Below are 20953 nucleotides of genomic sequence, written 5' to 3'. Positions count from 1 at the left end.
CTAATATCCTATAATTTAGTATGTACATCTGAAAGAGAAGTACCTTACCGCCAAAAGACATCACCATTCATACCCTTTTCCCTGATTTAGTTCTCCAGTTGGTTAACAACTTTTTATGTTATTAACCAACTTTCTCTTTCCATAAAATCAGCACAGAATACTAGCTGGGAAGGAGTTTTGCATTATCAGTATTAAATCAAACTGAAATTCTTTCAAATTATAATTTGTGAGTCAGTTGTGTTTTCCATCATTTTTGGAAAGCATTTCATAATAGAGTTACGTGATCTTTCTTGGATGTAAAACTTCCACTTTGTAAATGCTGCATTTATATTTTATGTCACTTTAGGCATTTAAAGATGCAGTCTACACATGTAAATTTCCGATAAGGTTGCCAGTTGCTCTGTTTGAAAGCAGCTGGTTTTATGATAGATTTACCGCTTCTCATCAGACCCACTGATGATGCAAAGCAGCCACCTAAGGCCGACATTTTTGAGAACTTTCTAATAAAACGCTAGCATGTGATTACAGCAATCACATGAGAGTGAATTTCCTCCTAGATGAACCAACATGTACTAATGACTCTTAAACTGAAGACATGCAAAATCTCTGGTCAGAGCACAATACTTGCCAACCAAATCTCCAGCTGCACTCTAGTTTCTGAGAACTCTGCAGACAAGTAGCACTTAGGTATTCACTTCAAACCCTCCTTCCCAAACATGTAAATATGCACTGGAAGGTCAAAAAGCTGCTGGAGTAATCCAGTGCAAAACGTGAAAGCACCGATTTCATCACTGCTGACAGGTTACTCTTATATTGTCTCAGCATATTCCCTGTATACATGTTTATGAAACTGTATTTCACAGTCAAGTCTCTCTGTTACCAATAATCTATTCAAAATTCTGAGCAGAGACTTCAATTAATACAGGATAACATAAGTAGTTACAATGAACAGATTTTTGTACCAACAATACCGTAATTAAGAAATAACCAATAACCATATACTGATTAGATAAATCCCTGTATCTTAACTAGTATTTCTTTAAGCAAACTACAGAGGTCATCGATTATGTTGTTGCTTGAGAAGTAACCACACAATCACTGCATAAATCAAACATCTTGCTCCAATATGGAAGTAGGTAACTTATCTAAGAAAAGTAATTCCTCAATATCAGTTCACTTGGAATTATCTACATAACTTTATTATGTGGGATTACAATTTGTATAAAATATCATGTGAGGAAAAAATGCAATAGTATTACAAACGTGAATTACTGGTATCTGAAAGAAGAAGGGATGCTTTAAGAAAAAAAACAAACAACAACATCAACAAAAGTCTTTTGCCTGATCCAAATGCCTATAAATCTCTAGGATTCAGATTTCTGGTTAATGTTTTCTCAAAGGAAACATCAATTATTTTTTAAAAGCTATTGTTATTTAAAAATGCTTTATAGAGCCTTAAAAGTTATTCATATAAACTTTTGCTTATCTAAATAGATATGTTTTGACATCATAAAGCCACCATAAATATACTAGATCACGGCTGGAAAATATTAGCTCACTATTGGCATAATATTCCTTTTAAATCTTGAAGTAGAAAAAAAGATCGTTATTAATCAAACTCATGGCAACCTGTTACTGACATGCTAAACACTACCAAATCAAAGACGCATGCAATCTAGCCAGCATATTGAACATTTTTTTTCCAATAAACCATTAATTCATACTAATCTAAAAGTTCATTGTCTAAAAAGCAACACATTTTTCCCACCATAGGATCCTCCACATAAGAGCAATAAAGAACTTTCAAGCTGCCATCTACTGCTGTTACGTGGTAACACAGACGACAGTGCATGGGAGAAGGCAGTGACTTTAGGAAACATATTCGATGGCAGTCAAGCATTGATAATTGTGCTGACAGTTAAACCTGACAAAGAAGCTGTTTCTGCATGGCAGCTGGTACGTAGATCAAACAAAGCAGAGCTTCATAGAAACGCTCTGCTTGAAAAAGATGTGAACTGTCCAAATTATGAAACCTGTAACAGGTAGAGAGTGTTCAAAATGACAAAGATAGGAGTAACAGCAGGGAAAAGAATATAATTAAAAGAAAGATCAAGCTTTCCACTGTATCCCCATACTCTCTCAAACTGTAAGAAATCGTTTTTCAACTCATTTCACCTCTGCAGTGTAACAATTCACTAATTATTCAAGAACCATAAACTTGAGTACCTGGACTCACCTTAAACATACGCATCCTGTCTTATGCTACCTGGGATTTCAAACAGCACGTTTTAGACAAACCTAAATGTTTAATTGTATTACGATCATTACATACGATGCTACTGACAACTGTTTCATTCCTTCTGCGTTTCTTCTGTCAGGGCATGAACTCTTTTGAGCAGAGATGGTCTCTTTTCCACTACACATATCTTGTAAAATGACTAGTGTAGTCAGGTGTGATCCATGACTGCAGTTCCTAAGAAGTAATATTATTCTTACAGACAATGTTTCATATTAAAATTATATTCCTTTTAGATTCTATTTTTATCTATTTTATCGAGTATAAACTACTGCAGCTTAAATATTTTATGAATTAACATTTATTTCATTACCTTGATGTGTTTTACGCCACAGCTGACAAGCTTGTTTGGCTGGTACAAATCCCAAGAAATATCAAATATCTGCATTAAAAAAGCAAGGATGTCAGCAGAGATGGTCTTTCTAGCATGTTAAAACAGTAAACACTTCTAGTAAATTAACAGTCTGAAATGCTTTAAATGGAACTATTGGAATTACTTTTTTATCCCCTCACTCAATACTGAAATTGCAACATATAGCTCATTAGTTCTGTTTGGGCTTTTTTCCTAGAGTAATTACAACACATAATAAAACACCACAAAGGCTCATTTATGGACTAGAAAAATCTAAGAGATTATTTGCATTTTGATTTCCCGTATAGGGATTTGGGTCTACGAAGTGCATTAATTTTGCACTTCCCCTACATGCTTACAGTCTCAAACTGCACACGAATAAACAGTAAGTTACACATTTTATTTTAGAAATGAATATACGTATCTTAAATATCTTCACATAACTTAATAATAACTAAAAGGCAAATTCACTTTCTAAAACATAAAATATTTTCTTCACATAACTTAATACATATCCAAGCTTTATGCAAATTCAATTTCTAAAACATAAAATATATTTTGTTCAGACATAGCTCTAGTATGTATACGCAGACATGATTTAACAAACTAAAATTACACTGACATTCACATTCTTTAGTTATACTTACTCTGTCTGTATGACCAGGAGCCATTGACAACAATTTTCCTTTTCTCCAGTCCCATACGCAAACTGTGTTTTTCGAATCCAAACCAACCGAGACCAAACGCTAAAAATGTCCAAATAAAATAAATAAATAAATATAACTCAATATATTAATGAAAAGTAGAGTCATCATTTTGAATGACAACAAATTCATAACATATTTAAGTTAGAAGCAATAGCTACATTTCAATGTAGAAGAAAACTAAAGATATAACATCTTATGCCAAAGCTTCCATATATGCGTCTCTTCAGTTATGACATCATGATCTTAAAGTATTAAGATCTTCTTGGGTAACAACATTTTTCTGATTTATAAAGTTTTATACGTATAATTATATATAGCCCACATGGCAAGCAGCAGTCAGGAGACATTTGCAAAAAAGAATAATCTCACTGAAATTAATGAAACTACATGCGTTTACCCTTAATTACACAAAACTTACAGAATTTAAGTATTGATTTTACAAATTCACGAGATACATAGAAAAAAAATACTTTCTTCCTTCTTCTTGGAAACAAAGATTCAAAACAGTTAAAAGCTTTTAGAATCTTTTTCTTGATTCTTAAAAACATGAATGAGTAACTAGTCCTTTCTGAATCCTTTCTCAAACTGGAATCCAACAAAACCCTGAATGCACAAATTTCATTAAGTTCTTCCCCAACGCTGGACACTTTTAAGATTCAGCTGGACAGGGTGCTGGGCCACTTTGTCTAGACCGTGCTTTTGCCAAGAAAGGTCAGACCAGATGACGTTTGAGGTCCCTTCCAACCCGGTATTCTATGATTCTATGATTTAATATTCAGAAAGAGTCTGAAGCCAGTTAAATTAAATAACCAGGAAGGACAAAACGATTGTTCCAAGAAAATAAAGAAAAATAAAAGGTTGAGATCTTCCTATGCTCTGCAGCCTGTCGTGTCTTCAACTGTGAAGATATTTTGCACAGATTTCTTGACACAAATCATCAACCATATTAGCCAATAGTCGACACTTACTGTATTTCTTAACCAGTCAAAATGTTATTTTTCCTATAGAAATTCTCAACAGAAAGACTAACAGCATTAAAGATTGGATAAAAAGTAACTGAGTGATTTCAGACTTTGTTTTTAAAGAAAATTAAGTCTTTTTGTTCAGTTTATGCATGAATTGTGACATCTTAATTTTGATAAATGAACACTTTGCAAATATTTCAGACAAAATTTTTTCACTGTTCAGCAGATAACACCTGCACACATTAAAGACAAATTTAGTTTCGATTTCTACGTAGATTTATTAAAGGGAGTTCATGAAAGCAAAAGTAAACCCAAAACTTAAGTGTATTTTTTCCCAAAGACAGAAACCCATTCCAAATAACATCATTTCTTTACTATCTGAAAAGCTCCAAGATTATGAGAAGAAACAAGTTAAATACAGTTGCTATCCATGCTCTCTATTTATTAATGCTAAATTCAATTTTTCAGATACTGCAAAGTCCAACCTTTCTATTCCATCTTTGAAAACATTCTCGGAAGGAACATCAGTTTCAATTCCAGCTGCACTTTCAAGCAGTTCAATTCCAGTCGCACCACAGAATAAGAGGCGTAAATGGAGACTAGTTCTACAATTACTGCATACCCATCACAAAAACTTTGGGTGGATGCCTTTCCAGACATAAGCCAATACAGTGACTTCTCCAAAATGGAGATTAAATTATGCTCTTGGTCCTCCTAAGAACTAGAAAATCTTGTTACCAACCAGCACACCTCCCCAGTGGAGTAGAGCTCAGAGAAGATCAAAAAAAAAAAAAAAAAAAAAAAAAAAAAAAAAAAAAAAAAAAAAGGCAAGCTTGGGGAAGAACATACCATAAAGCAAGATGAACTGCTCTCAACACCAGGGAGACTGGAGGCTAACCTTGGTTTTAGATAACACAGCTGCACCACTGAATCAATTCAAAAAGGATAATAAATAAAAAATAAATAATGCATTCCTGACCAGCTGGGGGTGGAGAGGAGAGCGTGTATGTGGCATGGCCCAACATGAAGTACAAAAACTGAACAACTAATGAAATACACTTTGAAGAGGGCAATGCACTTGACCTCAATTCAATCCACGTATTCCTTCCCAGTGAGTAGAGAGGCCCAGCATGGTGACAGTGATCATATAGAGGCCAGTAATAGGAACCACATTTTTCTTGTGATTCATCTGTATGTCGCAATTGCTTGTGTTGTGATTTCAGCATATTGCTGTATCACTCTACTAAATCAAAAATCCCTTAAAACGCCAAATATATCAAATAAGTATGTTTAATATAAAAAATTAAACCCTCTAAAAGAACCTGGCTGGAGACTCTGACAAATTTGGATTTAAAAGGACAGGCAAGGTGTAACCAAACATATTTTGCAGATCCTTCTGAAGTGGATTTGTGTTTTAATGTATTCCCATATGGAGATAATTCTGGAGACACAGATCTTGAAAAACCTGTATTCAGTTTTCCCTTAAGACCATAAAATTCTAATAAATGCCACAAAAAAGCTGATCCTATGGAAATGCTGAGAAAAGTGGACAGCCTAAATTCTGACCATTTATGGCTTGAAACATAAGAATCAGTACTGGGTGCTCCTAGCACAAATCACAGATCTACATTCAAATCTCTCCATTACACACAGGGGATGCATTCTAAAAAAGAATTAGGGGACTTTAATCCTAATTAGATACATTTTGACCTTAAATTACTAAGGCTGTTCAAGTGAGGAAGTGACACAAGTTTACATAGACAAGAACAATACAGACAAAAGATATTTCTGTCAAGTAGAAATGATGTTCTAGAAAGAAGATGACTCTACGAGTTGACTCTAAACAATGAGAAACCTAAATGATAAAATCTGTAGATCATTCCAAAAAAACTCAAAGCCTCCCTATAACAATTACAGCGTGTTTTAATAGAAACAAGTTACAGCTAGGCTTTCCTCTACTTGTGTTCAACAGAGCTTCATTTGATATCGTCTTAATAAGGACAGCAACTGCTCTCTGCAATATATCCTCACTTGAAAAAGCAATAGTAAGTTACAAGTACTGACCTTTTTAGCAAGCAAAGGAAATGAGAATATAGCTAAATCTGAATATCACATTGCAAAGCTAAGTGGGAGGGGAAGAAGTGCTGCATAAGACCAGGAGAGCACAACTGCAGAAAGGACTTTCATGGCTAATACCTCTTCAGCTGCTACATCATGTGCATTTTCCATTCCTAACACATCAATGAAGAAAGACTCTTTATGCATAGGAGTAAGTGTCTCCCTTATAAGTAGCAGCTCCGAGAACCAATTCACTACTCGGAGAATGTTTTAAAGTAACAAAATTATAATCCAATAAAATCTTTTTCGTGACTCTTAGATCCAGGATACATGGGTCTGCACAATTGAAATGTGGAGAGCCACCAATGCACACAAGATGCATGGCAGAGAAGGGGATAATGCCCGAAGACATTCGGAGTCCAAGAGCAGTAACACAATGGGATTGCCATCACTTGGTGCATAAGACAGGTCCCTGCACAGACCACAAGAATCTCCCTACCACTTCATCTTCATTCAAAACTCTTTTGTAGTTATACTTTTCTTGGCAAATATTTGTCAGTCACTACTAATGCCAACTTTTTTCCTCAACTTGAGGATAAGCAGATAAAACCCTCCCTTAAAAAAAGAAAAAGCTACATAACAAGATTTCTGACAGATAAACAATTTATTTAAGTGTTTGAAAAAAGAATATTAATTACATACCTGACCATCTAAATCAAAAGCCAAGCAAGCTATACCATGTGTGTGAACATCTTTCAGAACAGATACAGTTTGCACAGTGTATGAGTCCCACACGCAGATGTATGGTTCTTTTCCAACTTGACCGGTTGCCACCAACACACGTTCAGGATGCAGAGCAAGGCTGCAGAAGAAAAAGATATAAAATATTTCTGCATGAAACTTTTACACTTATCTAATTCATTGCATTAATATTGTTCCTTAAAATATTTCACAATATTTTCCCATTGATAGTAGATATTAACAAGTCATTTTGTATCACAAATTCCACAATAGCTGTAAAATTCCCTTAATACAGTACATGCCGCCACTTTTCTTGAATTTGAACCTTCAAGCCTCCTCCAGTTAAACTAATTACAGAACAGTCATTAATCCTGTCTTCTAAAATAAACTTTATTAAATTAGGTCAGATTTTCATGCACTAAAAAAAAAAAAATCTCTATTTTCCCTTTCTTTCTATTTCTTAACATTTAAAAACACAGAGGATGGACAACAAAAGTTAGTGTTTAGCTACCTATGCATCTATCATCAATGGAAAGAGATACGCATCTCCGAAGTATTTCATTCCACATACTATTAGACGTCCTTTTTATGAGAGGACTGAATAGCCTTCTGAAGCTATCTCTCAGCTGATCATACAGCAAGCCAAAGCATGACTAGCATAGACTAGATGTTATGACTAGACTTCAGATGACTAAACTGAAGTGAGATAAAAATTATCTTAAATGTCTTAATTTTTATGTAGAACAACTGAGAATAGTTGATTTTGAATAATTATCAACTTTTCACATATCTAACATTGCAGAGAATTTTCTTACAGTTTGTATTTTAGAGTCTTTCAAAGTCTACAGCTGTTTTGTCAAATCTGGGACCAAGCTAGAAAGCATGTAGTCAGCAAGATAGTTTGTTTTGTTTATGCAAGCAAGCTGCACGGGAGGACATGAGGTTTGAAAATCCATATTTCATAACACAGAAAAGTAAAAATATATTCTGAGAGAAACCCAAACAAGCTACTTGATAACATTCTACACAGAGCAGGTACAGCAGTCCAAAATGATGTAAGAAATACCACATGTGAGTCAGGAAGATAAAATTTCAAAAGTTGGCTATTTAATCTGGCTAAAAAACTAATCATAGAGTAATGACCTTGAGAGATTGGTGGATAGGATCACTAACAACATATTCTAAATGTATTTATCTTCTTAACATCACTTGGAAAGGAGAAAGGTTGAGCACTTTGCAATGGTAAGATGATCTTACACCTAAACACAGATTTTGATAAATGAAGTTCAAAGGGCAGAGACAAGGGAATTCTATAAACATAGAAGAAATAGCCAGGATAAAGCTAATCAGCAAGTCACCAGTAAAAAAAACCTAACTCAAAAGTTGTATACATTTTCTATATACAAAAAGAGCAAGAGAAAACCAGGTTAGAAGTTGCTTAATATTTCATGAAGGCATGCTACAGCATGCAATACACTTTTATATTTTTTCTATTTTAATACAGCATTTTAGTTGGTTGATATTGCTTGACAAATTCCACCTGCATAACTCTGAGAGGAGCCTTTAACTTCAAAGTTTCTACAAAAGGTAAAAAGCCCCTGGACCTTTCAACTTTTCTACAGGAATTCCTCTTCTTTGCTACTCTGCATTATCCGCAGCACTGGGATCAAGCAACCAACATTTCCCCACTCTGTTTCTCTTCAATTCCAGAGTTATTTCTCTGGTACTCCCTTCCTTCTTTATTTGACAGAGCAACTTCATAATTAAAAAAAACAATGCAGAAAGGAGCTGGAAGGCAAAACTTATCACATTTCACTTCAGTTCTGCCACCTAATCCTGACCAACACCTGCCCATCTCCCGGAGCACACACAGGCAGATGGCATACGCATGGGGAAAAGGAAAAGCATCTGGAGGGGGAGAAAATGCTGCATTCAAAATGATCTAATTTTTACAATGACACCACAGAGAGGGAGAGATAAGAACACATGGGCAATAAAGAAATTCAAGAAGAGAAAGGATGTGAAAAGAATAAGCAAGGAAAAAGAAAAAAAAAAAGACAGACTGCAACTAAGAGAAAAAGTAAAAACACAGCAGTCTTATGACTGATTCATGATTTCAATCCCATACTTAGCTCTGCTATTACTGCATTGTGCAGTTTCAGGCAAGTGAAAACCATCCCACAACTGCAACTTTCAAAAGTGATCAGGCACCACCCTGGACACAGACATGTGCAAACGCATCCCCATGCCACGCTTTGCAAAACACTTTCCAGCAACCAAAAATTAGCTGAGTATGTTTTTAGCTGAAGACCAGAAACAACAAACACAACGCATCAGAGATGGAAGGGACAATGGTAAAGGCACTACCAAGGACAACACTGTCCTAAATCAAGTGTGCCAACTAATTCCACTCGAAGCGTATTAGGTGACAAAGCGCATTAGGAGAGAATGTTTCCTCTCTTTCTAGTTAATACATGGCAAATAGTAACTAATAGCAATATCATAGTATTAGTTGTTTCTATATCACGATACAAAATACCGACTTAAACTGAGCTCACATTCTTCCTTGATATGGGATAACACAGCACAAATTAAGAGCCAAAGCCTACATTTTAATCAGAACAGACAACATTGTAGAATTACTAATGTCCTTCCCCTACCACTTCAGTCTCTATAGTAAATTGCTAACAACCTTTCTAAATAGTCATTGAAAGTAGAAGAAAGTATACAATAAAAACAGCAAGCTCTTTTTAAAAATGCCAGTATGCAGGGATTTCAGGGAAACTGAACAGCAGAGCTGTTGGCAGTAGCTGAAGAAATACTCACCTGAAAACACCTTCCCTCACCATTCCTTCCAGACCAAGGAGTGAAGGACAGATTAAAGTACTACTTGCAAGTATTTCATCTCACTGGCTGTCAGGGCAGATGGAAAAGGGCAGCACGGAAAGAGTCAAGGGACTGCTATTTCTACTACCAACACTAAAACAAGGAACTGCCACACTTATTTTCGTATGAACCATGAATGATGTTTTTCCTTAATATTCAAGTCTTGGCTATTATTACACCCATGGGGCACCATGCAGAATTCTGGGTCTGAAATTTTGAGTCCTAATCAAGGCTCATGGATTAGACTCCAGTTTTAAGCAATATGGAGACCCTTTTCAGTACTTCACTGGACTATGAGTGGTTAAGTGATCCTTACAGGCATAGCAATTAATACAAAAAATACAGTATCTTGGTCTAACTTCTAGAGTAAAAGCATTGATACAACTCACATGATCACGAACTTTCATTATTAAAACAGTCCTGAGCAATACATTGCAAACAGCTTCTTAATGCAGAAAGAAAAAATATAGCTAGAACAGGTGCCTGGAAATGGATAACCATAAATATTTGCCATACAGGCATTATGCTGACTCAGGGGTGTGATGCAGTTAACAGTATCAAACAACAAGTGCAAGTTGTCTCCGGATACCCTGGGTAAGATCTCCAAGACCAATCTACAAAGGTGTTAATAGTGTAAAACTATTGGGATAGTATTTGAAGAAGTTGCTTACTATCCATCCAGTCAGTCCCTAAGGACAGGCAGAAAAGCATGAGTGTGGCTCAGCTCTTAAGACAGCTTCCAAATCATAGAATCACAGAACGGTTAGGGTTAGAAGGGACCTTGAAGATCATCTAGTTCCAAGCCCCCTGCCATGGGCAGGGACACCTCCCACCAGACCAGGTTACTCAAAGCCTCATCTGGCCTGGTGCTGAACCTGTTGGTGTGGGCTCTGTGGACTTAAGTACACACATTTTCTTGAATTTTTTTCTCCTCGGTAGGAGGAGACTGCTTAGCGGAATGAGAAGCTCTGCACTCAGAAGAGTTCCTTTCACTACCCTGGTAATGAAAGCTGGGATGACCTACCCAGGTTAGACTGCTGAAACTGTGCTTGCATCCAGCCCACACAGCTAGACTGTAAACCTGTGCCTGATCTCTTTCCTCTTCCTTGAAGGATGACTCAGCTGATGAATGAGATACCGCCGCTTGCCCAAAAAAGGAAACAAATATTCCTACTGAGAGAAGTTCTTCAGGCCTTCTTGCTTGCCTCTGGCCTTTCTGACCTGGGCTTTTCGAGAACAGATGTTAGATCTAACATAGTGTCTCTGAAGAGGCAGATATGAAGGGAAAATGTCCAAAAGGCAAATGTGACCATGAAACAAAGCAGGAACGAGGCTAAAAACCACTAAGTCAAATTAATTTTGACATTAACTATAAATTTTGATACTTCTCAGAAGAGTTCAGAAGTGGAAAATTTGAAAAATCTGCCTGTCACTATTGCAACAAACCCAAATGGACCTGTAGAGAACTGAGATTTCCACTGATATCTCTCACTGACAGGTCTTTTCCTAGACAGATATTCAAAGCCAGCTGAAATATATTATTACAATTTCAAATGGTATACCGAAAAGGAGTATGTTTCTCAATTTGGGGCATTCAAGCTCCTCCTTTATGCTTCATACACAAAAGGTTATTTCTCCATTTTAGAGCAGTATGTAAACATTCCCACCATTTTGACCAGATCTATGCACTGTACAATGCCCATGTTAGAGTAATGGCATTAATATTAATGGCAGCCTATGGAAAAAAAAAACACCTGTCCATACTGTGCCTGTTTGGGATCAGACCAAAGACATGGACGCGACCGTCCAATTTGTGTGAGGTTTGTAGCGTCAGGGGATCCTGAATGAGAATAGTCCACAGTAAACTACTGTATTATAGAAGAAAATAAGATTTTTCCATCTTTACTTGGTTTGTGCTGAGCATTAACAAGCATTGATTAATACAGACAAGCTGCAGACAAGGATACAGTATTAAAGATGATGTTTCCTTAGCAACAATATTGGATGAAAATCCAAGAATATATTCATGTGACTACTCCTGAGCTTCATAAAACTAGGGCACCAGTAAAAATGCACAAAAGAACACTGCAGTAAAATAACAGCATCTCAGATATCTATTAATTAAGAGTTAATTTCAAATGTGAAATTGTTTTCATGAGTAAATACAGAAAAATTTCCATTGTATGTTTACAGACATTTTACATATAGTTGTGCATATTTTCTTATTTTCTGCCATTTACCCGTATTTCCCCAGAAAGAATGACAGGAGAAGATACAAACTGTTTCTGTCATACTATTTAAGTTGTTAAAGCAGAAAGAGCTGTAATCAGCAAACATCTCTCATTAAAGTTTAAATAGATCAAGTCAGAACACACTCACTTCCCATCGACAAAGCAGTACTCATCATGGAGCATCAGGACTGGGGAAAACCAGATGAACTTCAAAGAGAAGAAAAGGGTTGAATATAGTTACACGGATGCAGAGTTCCCAACTCATCAAATATCAAAACTGAGGAAAAAGATTCTGGGAACTATATGCCACTTTATGCAGATGCACATTTTTTTGCCTTGTATAGCCACATCCTCCACTGACAAGGAAAGGATTGACTTAAGGTTTCTGGTAAAGGAGTTACCATCTCTAGAAAAGGGAGTAAAAATTAAGAAATTCTCCTTCTTTTCAAACATGAATAGTTTTGCCAGTGCCAATAGGAAAACTCATGTTTTGACTGAGACAGGGAGTGCTGTTTTTTTTCCCAAATTCTACATGATCTTGACACTTTCATCATCAGGTTTTTCACTCTCTGAGGAAAGTTTCTTTTCTAACATATCCCTTGAAAAAGAAGGCAGCAAAATTACTTGCATTTTCCTAGGAAAAAAACTGTTCTCACAGAAAAGTCAGAAATATTACATACTCCAAAACAATTTGGAGATAAATTTGCTGAGACAATGTCCTATTATCTTTTACTAGCTATTCATATGAAAAAAACAATTCTGATTATAATAACTAGTGTTACAATAATGTGACATATTAAAGCCTGGAAGTAACCGAGGAATGGAATCCCACTGAAAAAATATCCATCTTCTTTCTTTCCTCATGAAACAATGCAAGGACCTGAGACTCATTCTTTAAACCATTATTAGATATAAACTGTCAAACATAACCCCTCCAGTACCAGCAGCAAAAAAAGAAAAAGGGTGGCACGGAAATAATACAGAAGAGCAAGATCTGCAGGGAGAGGAGGTACTGCAATCAGCTGTCAATAACTTCCGATAGAGCAGTCCAGCTATTCGGCCCTTTTGGGAAAGGAGCGATCCCTTAACAAATCAGCAAGCAATATTAAATGATTCAGTTAGGATCTGTCAGTCACAAAGTTAGAAACCAGTTCTTCACACCTGAATATAAGCAGTGAAACGTACATAAATCTACAAAATGATCACAGATTAAAAAAACTCAGGCAGCCTAAAATTAAAGGGGAGATACTGATTTCCCATTCTAACCAGTTTACAAGCTAAGAAACTACTTAATTAGCTTAAGTAAAGATTATCATGCTGTAGCCACTTAAGTATGTGGACACTGAGACAAGTATGGTTATAAAATCAGAACAGATTTAATTTCAAATCAAATTTTGCAATGAAATACAGGCTAGAAAGGGAAACTGAATGACAAAAATTCTTACCACAGTTATAATCGCTCTCATTTTTCAGTGCACAAAAATTCATTGCGCTGTTTCCTAAATTACAAATATATAGAATAAATGATTTAAGGTCAAAGAAACAACTACTCCAAAGCTTTTAGCCAGGAAAATTTTGAAAATTTCTTTCCAGAAAAAAGGTTATTTTGCATGGTTCTGACCTCACAAGTTAACTAAACAAACTTCCTTGAGGTACAAAATTTTCTTGTTTCTATATCTTTACCTATCATGGTAAAACCCTTCAAACAACCCTTCAGCCAGTCATTACTGTTTGCTTCTTCTCCATAAGAGATTTACAACAGTTTTTAACTACTAGATTAATCTTCCTTCTATTATTTTTGACATTTATACTCAAACATATAGTATTACATAGAAAAAAAACCCCCCACAGATTGTACAGTTTTCTTTCCTATTTCTAAACAAGTAGATTAAACAGCACTTCAGTCTTCTCTCCTATGGGATACATTATGAAAAACTTATGTATGTGAGAACTTATAATCTGAATATTCAAGAGGGAAGTCACAGAATAATTAGTGACAACTTTTGAAAGGTTTTTCTTTTATACAGAAAGGTCACCCTGATAAAATTAGCAGTTGGCTTAAAATAAGGAATGGTGGGAAGAAGGCAGTGGCAGAGCTGCTAGTGAAATAAACTGAGATAAGCGCAATATTCTATGCTTCAATGGACTGTATTTCATTACCAACCAAAGAAGGTTTAGACAATCTTTATCTTGCCAACCCCAAAGACTGCAGATACACTAGATTTCTTCCCAAGCTCTTGAGAACACCAGGCCTACAGGTGTTCTGCAGGTGTTAGAGGTGTTTTCCTACAGAAAAGGAAAGCCAAGGACATCTATTTACCACCCCAGCATCTAACCTCTTGCCTAGCAAAGTAAAATGAGACAGGATACCACTTAAAGTTGGTACAACATCTCAACCATCATATAGAAAATATTAAAATGTGATGGAGGCCACAGAACAGAAATAATTACATGAAAGACTGCTAAAACAAACAAAACCCTCATATGTACCAGAAGCATAAACAAAACAGGAAATAAGCGTGGGAAAGTGCAAGAATACTAAAGGGACTCTGAGGTCAATGTCTATTTGGTGGACAATGAAAGCTGTTTCACATGTGGGCTCATGAACTTAATTGATAAAAATCGCTAGAAAGGAGACGATGGATAAAGAGCATTCACGAGCAACAATTTCAAAAAAATACAACTCTTCAGCTCCAAGATCATGGTTATCTCAAGAATCCTGATCCAGTTGACTATTTCCAATGAGGTAGTGTAATGTATACTCATTATCATAAGCACCTGCAATATAAAGTCACAATCATTTATTAATTAATTTATTAGTGAATAATGTCCCAAAGGCTATTCATTGTTATGGTATTAATTTATATGGTAGAAGAAACAGCAATTGATAAAGCAGTAAGTGAAAAGAGGAACCTCTAACTAAAATGGAAATATCATCTAAAATGCAACATTCATCTAAATAACACCAAACCAAACATTTACCAGTTCTTCAAATTTTTCTGTTATTTTCCTAAGTACTCTGGAAGACTAGCTTAAAATGTCACAGTCACCACAATAAATCTTCAGACAATTTCCAAATGCTGTCAAATGCCTTGTCTTGATCTAAGATAAAGCATCATTCACCTTGCGTGCTATTGTAGAGGGATTATAAGCAGGGAATGAGTGTTAACACAGTTCTAGAAGTCAGGATAAGGTTTATACAGTTGTCAACTAACTAAAACATAGAATTAATCCACTCATTTTGCATGCATACTGTCTTGGAGACATCTCACCACCACACACCTTAAAGGGCTAAAATGCCTAAGTGTTTTTAAGTGACTTCTACCCTTAAGTATGTTTTGGGCTTTTTCCCCCCAGTTGTATGTATGTATGATGTTTGCATATCACACTCCGACATTTTCAGGAACTTTATTATTAAAGTAAGTTACCCTATAGTTCAGAAAATTGAAGGGTTAGTGTTATTTTTAACATTATATCCGACCAGATTTAGTCACAAGAAATGTACCACATAAATAGAGAGAAGCAAAGCAGTAAAACAATTCTTTTCCATCTAGTCTTTTAGAACATTGTTATAAAACTGTCATATCTACAAATTTCATTCTCCAATTCTGGTAAAGAAAAAAATACAATACTTAATCAGGAGTGAAAAATGTAAACGAGAGGTGAAAACACAATGATTTTACTGTAACTACGAGCACTTTATAAACATGATGTTCAGCTTGGACACATTGGCATTATTATTAGGTCTGGTCCTTTGCCTCAGTTTTGTTTTTCTTCTGTTCAGTTGAATTCTTCACCCGAATCAAGTATTCTATTTACATGTAATTTTATGTCACATTTCTAATCCATATACCTTGTATGAAGCCAAAGGAAGTTTAAATTGTAATATATCCTACAGTCAACACAGCGTAAAAGGCGAATGAAAAATCTCCCTGCATGTCATCTGTCACAGATCAGGCTAAACCATCAGTGGAAGCACCACTTGTGGTACCTATAAAGTTGATCACTTTGTTCAAAATGACATTATTCTCCCCAAAGTTACAGCGCTAACTCTTTGGACACATTTCTCTCGACTCTTGAATTCAAAACCCCTGAGAAACATCCACTACAAACCACAGCAATCCTCCTCCTGAAGAGGAAAGTTCAAATCTGAACACAATGCTAGGTTCTGCTCAGGTGTCCTCCTGTGCCAGCTGCAAATCCTACCCACTATCCACTAATTAGGACCAGGTTGTTCTAAAAGAATACACAGGGGAGGATTTTCCAAAAAAAAGCGCTCCTGGTTCCAAGACTGGATACGCATCCTAGCAGTTTGTTAGCTGAATCAAACACAGAGAAATTTCTTGGAACTAATCTCAAGCATATGTTTAAGATTTTTTGGTGTTCACATACCTATCTTAAAACCTAGTAATTCTGTTTATATTTGGACAGTCTAAAGTAAAAAAAAAAAATTCCTGTGAACAAACTGGCTTACCTCAGCTCAGAAAAAGAGGCACTTCAATTCACAACTCACAAGTAATTATTACTCCCATTATATGAATCCACTGCTTTTCAGCATAGGAACATTATTCTGATGCAAAATAATGCTAAATCCACAGACAAACAATACCAAGAGACCTCAAAAAAGTGAGCCCCCAAAAATATTTGTCAAAAATGACCCCATAAATATTTAAGCACAAGCTGGACATCACTGTTTGGATGGGGGTTACAATAAGGGATTTTTATTATTTCTTTTTTGCTGAAATGAGAGGAAATAATGCATGTTTTTAAACCAAATGAATCAGACTGATCTGGGCCTTGATCCATCCTGTCTGCAGGCCAAAGCAAACGGCACTATCAAGAAAACTCCCCTAAAAAAGCTCGGAAGATCAAGCACTGACATGAAATTAGAAAACTGTGAAAATGACTGCAAGGATTGTCCACTGCATCTTCTGAAGTAATATCTGAATACCCAGGGCTTTCATAGAAGGAAGAACATCAGGCACATTCTTACAGATCCTATAAAAAAAGAAAAGGAGTCTACCAGGAAGCCTCTCAGCAGTAATATGGACTCCCATTTAAAGGAAAGTCTTTTTCAACTAGGCCAAGGAAAATTATTCTGAATATAAGATATAATATTTCTCTAGAGATTTAATAACACACATATCCTCTAGCAGCTAGCTAAAATGACAAGAAAAACTGCTTTTCTAACAGAAACGATCACACAAAGACGTCCTGCTTTAAATGCAGTGTAGAAGTGGAACATCTCACCTATTGCCAAAATAATAGGTATGTCAAGATGAGGCCTTCAAAGGACAGATTTTCTTCATGCTCACAGGCTGATGGAGATGTCTCTAAGAGTCATTTCGCTCAACTCAGATATCAGCTACCAATGAATACCAAAATTTGTCCTCTTTCTTAGCAATGCTGACATCACTTCTGCCATTTTCATGATTGTAATTGAAGCCGAAAGACAAAAACTTGAAATGAAAGTAAAGGTGGTCAACATCAAACGAACAAATCCAGGGATTTTTTTATCAGATGGTGTACACGCTGGTATTCTTTGTGTTTTCTATCTTTTGCAATATATAACTGATAGGTATCATAAGCCCAGCTTAAAAATTTCAATCATATCTTTTGCTACCAAGAGTTAAGGCAATCTTGGCTGATTCTGACCTTTTTTGTGCAAATCAAGCACTGCATTTTTAAAGTCTATTACTGTCATAATAGCTACAACAGCAATACAAATAATGATATTGCTTATTTCTTGTAGAAATTAAAGTCTTCGTAGCCACTGGAGTAATCAGAGCAATCTGCGCCCTAATGCAAGTAATTTAGATGCATAACATTCTGTAATGTGTTTCACTGATGCACCGGGGAAATTCATACTACACCAAATGGCACTCACACCAGAATCTGACTGTGTAGAAAATCTTGACTACACGTATTTTGAAGAGAACATTCAGTGGCATCTAGGTTAAACATTTAGCTGAATTATCAAGATGGCCAGGGGAACTTTCACACTCTGCCATGTAAGCTCAAGGAATATTACAACTTTATTTTTCTGTTCAAGTTATTTCAAATGCTCAGTAACTTTGTCTACAATCTGAAAGTACCAAAAGCAACAGATTATTCCAAGTCAAATAAATACACTGTGAATAAACCAATTTTCTTGATAACATTATAACAACATTGTAATTCTAAGTGTATCTTAAGAAAACTAAATTTTAAATTGAGCATATGACTGATCTTTATCAATCCAGATTAGACAGCTTTGCCGCTTTTATGGGTAATAAATTATTTTTCTTTTTAGGTCCTTGATGCCAGACAGAAGTGCTGTCCTAAATCACAAATGTAACTCTGTGATATAATATTTTGAAAATCTGGGTAAACTACATTTTGAAGTAAAAAAAAAAAAAAACCTTGAGATCTTAGAAAATGTAAAACTAAATTCTCTGTCTTTATTAGCTTTGTGTCAATGTCAGCTTAAACTTTAAAAACACAAAACTGTGGATGACAAAACTAGAAATTTTTTTTATAATTTTTATTATTTGGGAGAGGTTTTATAATTATTTCAGGTTCTGTTTCAAGCAATGTATGTTTTTTAAAAAGCCTACAGCGCCTGTGTTAATAATTACAGCAAAACCTATACCCATTTTTTGATATGTCAGACAGAACTAGTATAATGTTTTTCAATCTAAAACACTTTACAGGAGAAAAAAATAAATTAGCTCTTAAATAATTAACTTTTAAATCTGAAGTTTAGTTTACATCTTAAATTAAACTTTAAAATTTTGCATTAAAAAACCCAAACATTTGACTTCAGACAAACTGCCTAACACTATCATAATAACATTGTAAACACAATAATAAGTTAACTTTATAATGCTGTTAAAAAAAATCAGCCAGGAACATAACCTCCTTTCCTACCTATATCAAGACAATGACTAGCAAATTAAAACATTGAAAACATAGGTAAGCAGAAACATAATTACTTTGAATGCAACTTGGGAAAGCTAAAAGATAAGGGCAGACCGCAAAATTTCTGCAGAAAATCCTTTAAAATTTGTAATGATCAAACATTATTATACCTTTGGCTACATTTCCTGCTCTTCTCTGACGTTGTCCTAGTGCCTTCACATTGTCGCATTAGTTCTGAGAAAAAGAGCCAACCACCAAATCAAGAAAAGCATTTTCTACAGCACCAAGATGTTTTCTCATTTAAGCACTGACCTGATCTGACCCTGCCTGTGAGCACTGACAGAATCAGATCAGAAGGTGATGTGACCACTGGCTATGAAAAGCACGATGCATGAAGGCAAGCTCGTAAGCCTGTAGCTCCTTGTTGCGTCCATCTACTTTAATCAACTTCTAGTACGTTTCAGATCTGCAGTTCTTCTGGCTGGATATTTTTGGTATTTCTATTCATCTAGTTTTAATTAGGAAAAATCAAGTTTTCAATGGTATGCAGGCATATTAAACAGCCACACTCTAGTCCCATTTCAAAACTGAATCCAGGAAATAATTTGATTCTGTTTTCCTAAAATATTTTCATTTTATCAAACCAAATCCAAGCAAAAGATATTTTTAAAAGATAACACACAAAGCTGTTGATTTAAAAAAAAAAATATATAATGACGATCCAACAATAAAACCCTCAAAAAACGTCTTCCAGCCTGGTACATCATGTGTTCCAGAACAGCTCTAGAACTACCTAGAAAACTTGGTTTTCATCAAGGAAAAAGCAGATCATTCTCTCTCCTCTCTCTCTCTCTTTGATCTATTTAAGACATGAACACAAATCTTCCCTCCAGACTTTTACACATTTGACAATTTGAGATCACTTAACATGAAAAGCCGGACAGAGCTTAATGGGTACTTTCCCCTTGCCAACCATGGCATAAAATGAAGCGGTCAGCAGAGTAATTATCTCACTCCTTGTCCCAGCAATTACTTCTGCTGTATGAAATGCCATTTTGACTGATAGACAGTCAAAAGATACTTGAGCTAGAGGCTCACAGGAGGACTGATTAGTTTAATTATGACATAATTTAGGTCCCATTAAATCACAAGTTCTTTAATGGAAGGAAATAAACTGATTATGCCCTTAAAGAACATCTGGAGATGACAAAGTGAGAGTAGATGGACTTATCTTTAGTCAAAACAAACATGGCACCATATAAGCCTAAGTTAAGGAGAAGACTTGATTTTTAAGTTGCAAATCTAAACTTTCTGTGGGAAAAAAACAACCAGTCCCTCAAAATACTGTACTCAGGAAAGGAAAATGCCTTATTCACAAAGAAGTACCTTAGCTCGGTGAATTAATCTATTCAAGTGATTTGGATGGCTGTATTAAACCTCCCAGAATGGTACACATTACATGATTTCCGCATTACATCGCTTCCATCCTTTGAAGCAAGAACATGGTTTCCTCATCACTTGTGAACACAGAATAAACCCCAGTTGTCACGTTGAAGCAGGAACGCACCAGCACACACTCCAAAGCCTGCTCTTTGCAGAAAACAAACTATTAAAGCTATTAGGTTTCACAGTAAACATTCCATTGCATATCAAAAAACCACAATCTAGTCTCAATGTCTGATTTTTTTCAAGAAAAAATAATTTCAAAACTATTTTTCTCAACTACAGACTTACATGAAATTCTTTTTACTTGAATTTGCATGTGGGAAGATCATAAATGGACGTTTATAGTCAAAATCCTTTGGAAGCTTTGGAAC

General features: G+C 35.5%; 1 protein-coding gene across 2 annotated transcripts in view; it reads right to left on the bottom strand.

Moving 5' to 3' along the window:
* The window catches only part of EML5 (EMAP like 5), a 104575-nt gene that overhangs the window by 76497 nt on the left and 7125 nt on the right, over nucleotides 1-20953 (bottom strand). For both annotated transcript variants that reach the window (XM_063333484.1, XM_063333485.1), the window contains exons 2-4: nucleotides 7081-7240; nucleotides 3296-3394; nucleotides 2610-2678 (exon numbers count right to left, since the gene is read on the bottom strand). In XM_063333484.1, the coding sequence (XP_063189554.1) occupies nucleotides 2610-2678; nucleotides 3296-3394; nucleotides 7081-7240 (328 nt within the window). The remainder of the gene's footprint in view (nucleotides 1-2609; nucleotides 2679-3295; nucleotides 3395-7080; nucleotides 7241-20953) is intronic.

Source organism: Chroicocephalus ridibundus, chromosome 4 (genome assembly GCF_963924245.1).
Source record: "Chroicocephalus ridibundus chromosome 4, bChrRid1.1, whole genome shotgun sequence".
Lineage (NCBI taxonomy): Eukaryota > Metazoa > Chordata > Aves > Charadriiformes > Laridae > Chroicocephalus > Chroicocephalus ridibundus.
Note: the sequence above shows the minus strand (reverse complement) of the source record. Positions and strands in the feature narration are given on the sequence as shown.